General features: G+C 45.6%; 1 protein-coding gene across 2 annotated transcripts in view; it reads left to right on the top strand.

Moving 5' to 3' along the window:
• LOC116760700 (cat eye syndrome critical region protein 2) overlaps positions 1-12,517 on the top strand; it is a 160,219-nt gene that overhangs the window by 117,118 nt on the left and 30,584 nt on the right. For both annotated transcript variants that reach the window (XM_032645993.1, XM_032645994.1), the window contains exon 8: positions 11,227-11,380. In XM_032645993.1, coding sequence (XP_032501884.1) covers positions 11,227-11,380 — 154 coding nt within the window. The remainder of the gene's footprint in view (positions 1-11,226; positions 11,381-12,517) is intronic.

The following is a 12,517-nucleotide window of genomic DNA, read 5'->3' on the forward strand; positions in this document are numbered from 1 at the left end:
TATACTGGCCGAAAGGGGTCTGTTCTAGTAATAAACGGACCTATGATTTGAGTGTGAAATGGAAATCACATCCAGTAAAACAGAATAGACACCGTTACAGGCTACAGTGCAGTATGACAAGCGCAGAGCCACAGGGTCTGGGGGGCTGCGTGTCGTGAGCTTTCCTCTAGGAACCCCCGTAGGTGTGGCGCCGCCCTCTTCTAGCTGCCCGTTTGGATGAGCTTCCTGATAGCTCTGAATTTCGATTTTCTTATTAGTAAAATATGAAGTACTATAACTTCCCAGTTTCTGTGGGAAGGACCATTGTCCAGTACCTGGCCTAGTACTTAGCGATGGATTGACACTTGGTCCCTCCATTGTTTATGGCGGCTTGTAACTGGCGAGGAATTTTGATAGAAAACTAAATCCACGTTTCTTACCAAAATAATTGCAAATCTACAGAGAGGCAAAGCTGATGGGATAACTCATGGAGGTATGATAGTCCTGTAAACTTTGAAATAATGAAAGAACCAGAAGGTAAGGCCGCTTTGACCACATGAAAGTTAAACTTTTATGGCAAGATTAAAGTCAAGGGGGTGTAGACTAGTGAAAGCATTTTAGCTAAGGTTACAGACAGTGATAGTCAGGTGTGTCATACATATCAGGTCTTTAACAGATAAGTTGATAAGTCACATAGAAGATGGTTGTGAGGACAGGGAAACCGCAGCGCTGTCTGGCCCCAGCACCTGCCTCACTCGGCAGAGGTGGAGGTGGCCCCCTGGCCCCTTTGCTGTTGGTCCCCCGAGAGAGCTCGTGGCCCGAGGGCTCTTCCCCTGGGCCTGAACGTCCGAAGGAGTCGCTCATAGGCATATTTGAGGAGCTGCTGCAGTAGCTTTTGGGGTAAAGGGGGTCATGCTCCCCTTTGACGGTTGGGATTTTATCTCTACTGAAGCTGGTCATTCTCATAATGGAAAAGCTTTCTAGATCCCCCATCTCAGCAGATCTCCTGCCGTTCTGTGGTTCGTTTGGGTTGCATAAACCTCCACTTAGTGGCCTTAGTGCCACGGAGCTTTTTCCATCCTTCGTTGCTTTACCTCGTTGATGCCACAGGTCTCAAGTGTTTCAGTTAAGTGGTGCCAGACCACACGTACGTGATGCTGATGTGACGCCACAGAGCGTACTCGCCTCACCTGTACAGCCCTTGCTTTACCGTTTCTCAATACGAGGTTATGACGGTGAGGCTTTGGGGCTCAGTCCACAGAAATTCCAAAACTGACGTTGGCCTTTGAAGTTCCGTGTAACGGCCGCTGCCAAGCCTCTGACATCATCTGGGGGTCTCACACCCTCAGGAAGCTCTGGGATCCCTCACGGCTGAGCCTGTTGTCTCTCGTCCTCCTACCTGTTCCAGCCTCACGGGCCACAGAACCGCCTCTAGAGGAGAGCTGCCCTCCTGCTGCTCGGAATCCACCTTGAGAGCCGCTCCCGGCAGCCCGAGGTGATGAAACTGGCTTTTCCGGTGTCTCTGAGCTTTTTGAACGTTTTTAAGTGAATAGGCTGCTTGGGGCCTTGTAGAGCTGAGTTGTCATTTTTGCTGACTGGCCTGGGGTGCCACAGGCCCTTGTTTAGGTAGAGCCTCACCTGGCCCTTCCAGGCCCCTCTCGACTGGTGGCAGTGGCAGCAACAGCAGCAGCTGAGGATACCCTCACCCATCTTGTCCTCGCTCTTCCTCACTTGTAACTGTAGGGGAAGCGTCCACAGAGGACACGAACAGGATTGCAGCCTGGGCGGAGGTCTGACCACCTGTCCGTCAAGTCCACTGAGCAATAGGTGAGTGTGTGAGAGGGAGCAGAGAGAAGGGTTTACAGAAAAAGATTGTTCAGAAAAGATTGTCCCGTTTTATTTCGTGTACTCCTTCTATCCCAAGTTCTTTATTTACCTTGATTTCATTTTTAAAACCTCAAGCCTTTATGGAGTATTCTTTTATATAAGATGCATTTCTAGAAAGAGAAGGAGTTGTAAAACTAAGACGTAAGTTGACTATTGGGCTCCCCTAATCTCCGGGGATGATACTCACATCGTTATTTACTGTAATACCGAGGAGAATGATGCGTTCCGTAACAGACACACATGTAATAGGAACACAATAGGCAAAGATGGAAGGAACTGGGGCTGAGAGTTGGAGCAGCAGAACTGTGTCGTCTGAGCCCTGCAGGGTGGCTGAGGTTTTGACGGTGGCAGTGCGGGCGGAGGGTCAAGGCAAGCAGAAGTACAGAGGCAGGGTCGTGTGCAGTGCAGTCGGAGAGCGTGTGTGCTGGGTCGTGGCTGGCGTGTAAGATATGTTGTGACTCAGAGTGGCGGTTGGGCTGGAACAGTCAGACTTTGGAGTCCCCTGGCCGTCCCCTGCTTGTTTGTCCATGGGAGGCAGTGGTCGGAGGCTATGTCGTTCGGTCTTTGTTTCAAGAAGACACACCTGGGGTCAGACCCCATCAGGAGCAACTGCAAGGTGAGCAAGTAGCTGTAGGGTCCCTGCTCTGGAAGCGTGGGCCTAGAGGGGAGGATGGCCTCTGGGGGGAGCGTTTCACTAGAGGATGATAGGAATGAAGGTCGTGTTGCAAGTGAGTAAAAGAGGAGTTATTGGTCAGAGTGGTGTTTGACCTCTTGAGAAGTCTGGCCATGAAAGAAAACAAAGGAATAGTGACAAAGTGCAGAGGAAGCAACAGTGAGGAGAGCTCTCGGCATTTCAGGCCCCGTTTCCTTAGTTGGAGCAGGACGTCCATGGGCTTCCGGAGCTCCCTGTGCAGTAGGGGCGCTCGCATGTCCTGGAGGGGGACGCGAACTGGGAGGGGCAGGGTAAGAGTTGAGACAGTGTTTGGTGAAGAGATGCTTCGGGGGGAGCAGTCCCCGGGAGCCACCTCTGTTTGGGAACGTCTGTGACATTGTTCAGCATTACAGTTGTAGGAAGGGACGAAACTGCTGTTTGTATTTACTGAAATGTAAAAGTGGGCAGATGGGGGCGGAATGAGGCCCGAGGGACCTGGACTGCAGGGGGCGGGGATGTTTGATGACAGTGGTTGGATGGGGGAGGGGGGCGCGGGCAGGACTGAGGGGGCACTCCCCGCCTCCCCTGCTGCCCAGTTCCCAGACTCGCTCCACTTTTTAATGCCTTGTCTCCTTTTAGCATCCATCCCATTGGCTGTTCAAGCAGTTAGTGGTCAGAGCACGTTTCCCCTGGAGGCCGTGTCTGGCTGGCTTGTGACAGTGTGGACCCTCTGCGGCCTCGCGGCCGTTGATGTGACTGCAAGATTGTGTGTTCAGGGACTTGGCCATTAACCGAGTGCATTCTACCTTGATCCGCGAGAGGGGAGAAGCTCATTTATAAATCTGTATTTCCAGTATATTTGGACTTATCCTCTGTGTCTTTTTTCTTCAGCTCATAAGTATGTCTGTACCAGGAGGTAAACTGAGGCAGTCCTGTTGTGCCTGATTTGCAGGTCTCCCCAATCTCTCCTTCCCTCGAGGCCCTGGTTGGAGGTGGCCTCAGTCAGGCTGTCCAGCTGTAGTTCTCAACTGGTTTTCTGCCTTGTTCCCCTTGACGGGCTCTCGCTGCCTTTGTATCTGGACAGTTAGTTAACCACCTCCTTGAAAGTCTTCCCATTTTCTGATCACTGCCCTGGGCTGAGTCCTAAATGCCCTAGTTTACATCTGGTTGCAGAGTAATCTGAATACAGATAGGCAGGTTCTTCACTGCTGCCAGCAAAAGCCTGGCTTCAAACACTAAAGTTTTAGGTTATTTGCAGCACTGTTTGTTTGTTTATGCTGCTCTTTGGTCTTAGACATGAGTAACCGTGGTATTGAAGAGATTTGTGGTGTCAGTTACAGTGCTGAACATCCTGGAGAAAGCCTTCAGTGTAGCATGAGTTTTGTGCTTTTGTTTAAACAGCAGAAAATCTTCAGGTCTTTAATGGCTTACAGGCAGGGTTTCTGGTCACCCAGGAGTCCAATCTTAGTGCCTCAGAAAGTCTTTTAATTATGACTCCTGGGGAAATACCAGTGAAGGGACACTGTCTCCCTGACCTCCTGGACTGTTTTTGTCAGGAGACTCTGGACATGCCATTGCCAGGGAGCTCGGGTCCCATGTGTGCTGGGGATGGGTGGGGGGCATGGACGGGGAGTCCTGGGCTCAGCTTCAGCCAGATTGTATTTGTAATTGTTGAGAGGATTTCAAAGTGCTGTTTCTAATTAGCCTCTCATTGAAACCCTGTCCTGGTCCCACAGGCCTCTTCTCTGCACAGCATTAAACACAGCCCTGCCCCGTCTGCAGCTGACCCCTTCTAAAGAAAAAAAGTTGCAGTGCAAAACAGTGTAAGATTTTTTTTTTTAACTGCTAGTTTTTTGTTTGGTTTTTGTTGACTCGACTGTATGTACTTGTTCTTTAAACTACTGGAGTTTAAACTATTGAACTGCCACAGGTGTCTTCAGGTCATAAGTCCCATCCACTGCTGAAAAGTAGCACGGAAATTTAAAACAGACTCTTGGTGCACCACGTACATATTTTTTCCCAAATGTGTGTGATGCAATTTGTATAAAATGATAATTGTTCAGAATTCACATCAGATGGGAACTGCTGAAATTATAACACGTTATGATGCAGGAGAAAGGGGCATGAGAAATTGTGAGGCAAAGAGGTATCTCACTAAGCAGAGGTGTTTTTATGCCAGCAGGCAACCCAGGGTGGGGGCAGTCTGGAGAAAGCATTTGGGGACCAGGCAGGGATTGAAACCCCGGAGAAGGGCCACTGCGGGTGGGGGCGGTCAGGACGTTGCAGCACAGATTCTGGACCTTCCTTCTTGCTCCTAGGCACTCTGGGGGCTTTGAGTTTTGTTGTTGTCAAGTTCTCCAAATCACAGACTTTTTTTTTTTTTTTTTAAGATGTAATTGACTTATAACATTAGTTTTAGGTGTACAACATAATGATCTGATATTTGTACACACTGCAAAATGATCACCAGTAGGTCTAGTTAGCATGTATCACCTCACACAGTTACAGATTTGTTCTTATGATGAGAACCTTTAAAATCTACTCTCTTACTAGCTTTTGCATACACAGTACAGTATTATTAACTACGGTCACCTGTTTATAACTGGAAGTTTGTACCTTTTGACCACCTTCGTTTTTTTAAATAGATCTTTATTGGAGTATAATTGCTTCACAACACTGTGTTAGTTTCTGTTGTACACCAAAGCGAATCAGCCACATGCATACATATGTCCCCATATCCCCTCCCTCTGGAGCCTCCCTCCCACCCTCCTTAACCCACCTCTCTAGGTCATTGCAAAGCACCGAGCTGATCTCCCTGTGCTGTGCTGCTGCTTCCTACTAGCTAACCGTTTTACATTTGGTAGTGCATCTATGTCGATGCTACTCTTACTTTGCCCCAGCTTCCCCCTCCCACCCCATGTCCTCATGTCCATTCTCTATGTCTACCTCTTTATTCCTGCCCTGCAACTAGGTTCATCAGTACCATTTTTTTTTTTTTTTTTAGATTCCATATATATGTGTTAGCATACAGTATTTGTTTTTCTCTTTCTGACTTACTTCACTCTGTAGGACAGACTCTAGGTCCATTCACCTCACTACAAATAACTTGATTTTGTTTCTTTTTATGGCTGAGTAATATTCCATTGTATATTTGTGCCCCATCTTCTTTATCCATTCACCTGTCGATGGACATTTAGGTTGCTTCCATGTCCTGGCTGTTGTAAATAGAGCTGTAATGAACATTGTGGTACATGACTGGTTTTTTTGTTTGTTTGTTTTTGTTTGTTTTTGTTTTGTGGTACGAGGGCCTCTCACTGTTGTGGCCTCTCCCGTTGTGGAGCACAGGCTCCGGACGCGCAGGCTCAGCGGCCATGGCTCACGGGCCCAGCCGCTCCGTGGCACGTGGGATCTTCCCGGACCGGGGCACGAACCTGTGTCCCCTGCATCGGCAGGCGGACTCTCAACCACTGCGCCACCAGGGAAGCCCTATGACTGTTTTTGAATTATGGTTTTCTCAGGGTGTATGTCCAGTAGTGGGATTGCTGGGTTATATGGTAGTTCTATTTTTAGTTTTTTAAGGAACCTCCATACTGTTTTCCATAGTGGTTGTTATCAACTTACATTCCCACCAACAGTGCAGGAGGGTTCCCTTTTCACCACACCTTTTCCAGCATTTACTGTTTCTAGATATTTTGATAATGGCAGTTCTGACCCAGAGTGAGGAGATACCTCACTGTAGTTTTGATTTACGTTTCTCTAATAATTAGTGATGTTGTGCATCTTTTCATGTGCCTTTTGGCCATCTGTCTTCCTTGGAGAAATGTCTATTCAGATCTTCCACACATTTTTTAATTGGATTGTTTGTTTTTTTGATATTGAGCTCCATGAGCTGTTTGTATATTTTGGAGATTAATCCTTTGTCCGTTGTTTCATTTGCAAATATTTTCTCCCATTCTGAGGGTTGTCTTTCTGTCTTGTTTGTGGTTTACTTTGCTGTGCAAAAGCTTTTAAGTTTAAGTCCCATTTGTTTATTTTTGTTTTTATTTCCATTACTCTAGGAGGTGGGTCGAAAAAGATCTTGCTGTGGTTTATGTCAAAGAGTGTTTTTCCTATGTTTTCCTGTAAGAGTTTGATAGTGTCTGGTCTTATTTTGGGTCTTTAACCCTTTTGGTGTGGGTTCAGTTTTTTTAGATTCCACATACAGGTGAGGTCATACCGTATTTGTCTGTCTCTGACTTACTTCACTTAACAGAATGCCCTCAAGTCATCCATGTCGTCACAAATGGCAGCATTTCCTTCTTTTTGTGACTGAGTAATATTCCACTGTATATACACCACCTCTTCTTCATCCATGGACACTTAGGTTGTGTCCCTGTCTTGGCTGTTGTGAATAATGCTGCAATGAACAAAGAAGTCCGTATACATTTTCAAATTAGTGCTTTTACTTTCTTTGGAAAGATACGCAGGAGTGGAATTATTGGGTCATATGATAATTCTGTTTTTTATTTCTTGAGGAAGCTCCATACTCTTTTCCATAGTGGCCGCACCAATTTACATTCCCACCAACTGTGCACAAGTGTTCCCTTTTCTCCACACCCTCACCAACACTTACCATCTCCTGTCATTTTGATGATGGCCATCATGGCCATTCTACCAGGTGTGAGGTTTTAATTTGCATTTCTCTGATGATTAATGATGTTGAGCATCTTTTCATGTGTCTGTTGGCCATCTGTATGTCCTCCTTGGAAAAGTGTTCAGATCCTCTGCCCATTTTTTCACAGGATTGTTTGTTCACTTGTTATAACAGTTTGCTTTTTTAAGATGCCGTAAATTCAAGTTATTCAATTATTACATCTTATGTGCTTGGTATAAATATTAATGCATTTAAAAAAGAACTAACTAGACAACAAATTGTATGATCCCATTTATGTGAAATGTCCAAAATAAGTAAATCCATAGAAAGAATAGCTTGGTGGTCTCCAGGGCCTGGGGAGTGGGGGATGCAGAGTGACTGCTTATTGGGTGCGGAGCTTTCTTTCAGGTGGTGAAATGTTCTGTGACTTAACACAGATGGTGGTCGCACACGCTGTGAATATACTGAATGCCCCTTTAAGGTTATGCACCTTAAAGTTGTTCATTTCCTGTGAATTTCACTCCAGTATCTTTACATGTATTTCTGAATGATGCAGAATCTCTGATTTAGCAGCAGCCCTTGGCATTTATGGTTTTCTAAGTTTTAAAATTCCTGCTTCAATGTATAAAAGATAACTAATAAGAACCTACTGTATAGCACAGGGAACTCTGTTTTGGTGCTCTGTAATGATCTATATGGGAACGGAGTCTAGAAGAGAGTGGACATGTGTATGGCTGATTCACTTTGCTGTACGGTAGAAACTAATACAACATTGTAAACCAACTATACTCCGATAAAAGAATTAATTAAAAAAATTCCTGCTGCATTGTTATCGAAATATCTTAAGCTATTTAAAATCAATTTTAATACCTCACCATAAAATCTGTACGTGATAGTAACCTTTTGGTACTTTAACCTTTGAATTTTAGACTTTTAATAGGGATCACATGGTAGTGGGGGTAAGAAGTTAATAAAAATTGGGTCGTCTTAGAGCAGGTAATACTAGGTGACTTCCCCAGCTTATTTGGGAAGGGGCTGTTCTGTGTCCGAAAGAATTTACACGCTCTTACAGAAAACTCTCGTAAAAAGTGCAGGAGACGTGGTAACAGTTACAGTTTCACGTGTTTGCTTCAGGCCCTTTCTCTAGGCGTTTATTACAAACCTGGGATCACACTGACTGTTGTCTTGTGACATGTGTTTTTCATTTAACATCAAGGTGCCTTTTCATATTTCATTAAATATTCCTCAGAAAAAACAATTTTTAATGATTGCATCATGATTATGTAGTTTTACCTATTTGTAAACATTTAGGATATTTACAGTTTTTCACTGTTTTAAATAATGTTGACTTTAATGTACTCAGAGATATTTTGCCTCGCTGTCTCACTTTTAAGATAAAGTCACAGCAGTGCAATTACTCTGTTCAGGGTTCCTGATACGTGTGTCCATCTTGTCCTCCAGAAGATCTGTGTCCCCAGCTCACTAAGGGAGTCCATGTTGCCATGTCTTAGCAGACGTGTTACGTGTTTCATCTTGTACAGTTTTGTAAGTGAAAAGGCTGTTTTGCTTTTCCTCATGATCATGGACGTGTTTTACCTACTTCTGTGAATTTTGTATTCATGTTTCATTTTCTTGGTGGGGGCTACTGTTAACTGCTTTGTAAGACATCTTCCCATATTAAGAATAGTACATCGTGTATTTGTTGAAAAAATTGTGTAGATATTCTTAGGATGTGCGTAGTTACCTACTTTTCCCTTTTCCCCTCCTTCCATTGTCTTCACGCGTGAGTGCCTCTCTTGTGTGTTGACCAGGTGACTCTGGTGAGCAGCCCTGGGGCTGCGTGTCCTCAGTCCTTACTAAGGTGCAGATCCTCTCTGGTATGTCTCTGTCCTCGCTGAAGGGAGAGCATTTCTCATGTTGTCCTTTGTTAGGCAGGGGCAGGACACACATTGCTGTCATCATTGTATGCAGTAAATAGCTAGTGGTTATTATATGTGCTTGTTTTTTTCTGCTTTTTCATTGGGTCTGACGCGTAGAAAGCAGTGCCCTTTTCTTTGAATGAAATAATTCGCTTGGCGAGGCTTGTGTTCCCCTATGCCCTGCCTTTCTGCCACCCTATCAGTTGACATCTTAGGGGCGTCTGCTTGGAGTCACTGTACAGCTGAAAAGAGGAAAAGCGCGTTCTTCTGGTTTGCTTTGCTTTGTTAACAGTAGCTCCACTGTAACTTCTCAACTAGGTAAAGATGTTGCCCAAAAGTTGGAATAATTAGGGACCTGTGGAGCTGGGGGCAGAGCGACGGAAGGTGCCTCCCCAGCCTCAGGAGGCTTGTCTGTGTGCGACGCCAGCGGCAGCCCAGTGTCACAAAGGACATCTAGCTCGTGTGCACTGCCCACTCTGGTTATAGGAGAGAGATTTTAGGGAACTTTGTTTAATTCTATTTGGGTGGCCGAGTACAGTGTCATGTGTGCAGTAATAATGGTTAACATTTTTTTCATTTTCATCTCTCTTCTCTTAGTTCATATTTTTACCTTGTCAAGTAGCCACCGTTAAATTTTAAAGTCAGGCTCAGAATTTGAACAGTAAAACCTTTGACTTTCAAAAGGTCTACTATCTAGGGAAGACTGCTTTCCTAATTATGAGTCAAATGACAATCGAAACAAGTTTTAAGGACCATAAAAAAAATAGTAGAAAATTTCAACGAGAGTGGTTTCAGTGTTTAATTATGACTTTGTATAGAGGGCAGTCAGCTGTCATTTTTTTTTCCCCCAACGTTAAGACCACTTGTGTAATTTCCACAGAATACAGATATCTAGCTTAGAAGATTCTTAGTGGGTCTTCTTCCTACTGAAAAGATCTGTTAAGAAAAAGTCATATTCCTGATTTAGTTTTACCTAACGTGGGATAATCAGCATTATCTTTTCTGTAAGGGGAACTGGCATTTTCCCTTCGTAGACACCTGATTCATTTTTCTGTGTCTGTGCAACTTACAGGTGTTCTCTGTTGCAGGCAACACTTATTACCTCTTCAATAACAATTTAAAAAAGAAAAACTTCTACCTTACACATCAGCACAGAAGTCAAGGGAAGAAATTGAAAATAACGATTTCAGTCCTAGTTTGCGTGTTCTGGGCTACAGAATGGCTCAGAACTAGCTGTGTTGGAAATACCCAGAGTAAAACTTTCAGAAATTATGATGGTAATGGTCCTGTTTTCCTCTTCTTTCCTTAAATTTCTTAGGCAATCGCATTCGCACTAACCACCTGAAATCATTATGTATTAATGCTGTTTGGGTTGAAAAACAAGGGGAAAGCTCTCCAGTCTGAGGGAAGCAGTGCATTTCTGTGCCGTCACCTTCATCTCTTTTCTGTATCTTAAGGCAAAACGGTGGCCCTTCCCACCGAACCCTCCATTTTATTTACTGTTTGATTAGTAAAGAAAAGTGCAAAAGTTGGGAGCTTCGAAGGCGTGCACATTATTGAAATTGTGCTAGCTCATCCTTCTCTTAGTTATATAGATGAAGGTGCCTTTTTTTTTTTTTTTTTTTTTCCGGTACATGGGCTTCTCACTGTGGTGGCCTCTCCCGTGTGGAGCACAGGCTCCGGACGCGCAGGCTCAGCGGCCATGGCTCACGGGCCCAGCCGCTCCGCGGCATGTGGGATCCTCCCGGACCGGGGCACGAACCCGTGTCCCCTGCATCGGCAGGCGGACTCTAAACCCCTGTGCCACCAGGGAAGCCCGAAGGTGCTTTTTAAGATACCACTTTTATCAAAGATTAAATCTAAGAGTGATGTCGCCTCTCTGCTCCGGTCTGCTCTCCAGATTATCTCCCAAAGACTACAAATTAGATCCGTCATCGGGGCCAAGCTTCACCTGTTCTGATCCCCACCGTGTGTCTTAATGTGAGTGTGTGTCTGCGTCCGTTCATTGATTGTACAGATGAGAAGATGAACTTGTAGCTGGGGTGAAAGTCACCCAGCTGTCTGGCACTGTGTGCTGAATAGAGAACGTGGAATCTTTATTCAGAGGCGTGGTCTTGCTTTACTGTGTGTTGACTGAACTTCTTGGCCCCTCGCAGGAGACCCCTGTGCTCGGCAGGATAGAGAAACAGAAGCGCAGGGCGGAGGAGGAGGAGCGCCAGATCCTCCTGGCAGTGCAGAAGAAGGAGCAGGAGCAGCTGCTGAAGGAGGAGAGGAAACGGGAGCTGGAGGAAAGGGTCAAGGCCGTGGAAGGTAGGAGGGCTCTGCCCAGGGCTCCGGCAGCAGGGCTGTCTGACGGGGGGCGGGAGGGGGGGCGTGTCCCGGGAGCCCTGCCATCTGGCTGGCTCGGGGCCGGCCCGGCAGTGCCTTCGCCCTTGCCGTCCTGGGGTCCTTCCATCCCCGCCTTCACTCTCGGCTCCGCCGCGGCCCCGTGTGCAATTGAAAAAAGGTGACTCGCAGAAGTAAGCTTACACACAGCGGAGACGTGCTTAAGAAAAGCCTCCCTCTGCCCGGTGTGCGCGGGTGTGCGGGGTTTCTAACCTTTGTACTTAAAACACACATGTTAGATGCAGTGGTGTTTATAAGCTGAACTTGATAAATCACTGGATAGCAGAGCATTTTGGCTTTGTTAAATACAGACCAGTATTTTAAGTAAATGTATTGAACTTTTTATTTATTTTTAAAATTTATTTATTTATATATGTTTGGCTACATTGGGTCTTCGTTGCTGCGCGCGGGCTTTCTCTAGTTGTGGCAAGCGGGGGCTACTCTTCGTTGCGGTGCACGGGCTTCTCATTGCGGTGGCTTCTCTTGTGGAGCACAGTCTCTGGGTGCGTGGGCTTCAGTAGTTGTGGCATGTGGGCTCAGAAGTTGTGGCACACAGGCTTAGTTGCTCCAAGGCATGTGGGATCTTCCTGGTCCAGGGCTTGCACCTGTGTCCCCTGCATTGGCAAGCGGGTTCTTAACCACTGCACCACCAGGGAAGTCCTATTGAACTTTTTTAAAGTTTAAATAAAATAGTAGCATAACATGGATTTGGCTTTTTTTGTTTTTCTTTCCCCCAGCCACACTGCATGGCTTGTAGGATCTTAGTTCGCTGACCTGGGATAAAACCTGGGCCCTTGCAGTGGAAGCGCCAAGTCCTAACCACTGGACCACTGGGAAAGTCCCAGATTTGGCTTTTTAATGCAGTGTTAACATGCAAACTTTAAACACATTTTGGCTGTAAAATTTAAAGGATTCTGGCCTTATCATGTGATTTCCCCTCTCATTCCTAGGGTATTGCCTTCTGATTTCTTTTTTTTTTTAATTAATTAATTTATTTTTGGCTATGTTGTGTCTTCGTTGTTGCGCGTGGGCTTTCTCTAGTTGAGGTGAACGGGGCTACTC

The sequence above is a fragment of the Phocoena sinus genome, chromosome 10 (genome assembly GCF_008692025.1).
Source record: "Phocoena sinus isolate mPhoSin1 chromosome 10, mPhoSin1.pri, whole genome shotgun sequence".
Taxonomy (NCBI): Eukaryota; Metazoa; Chordata; class Mammalia; order Artiodactyla; family Phocoenidae; genus Phocoena; species Phocoena sinus.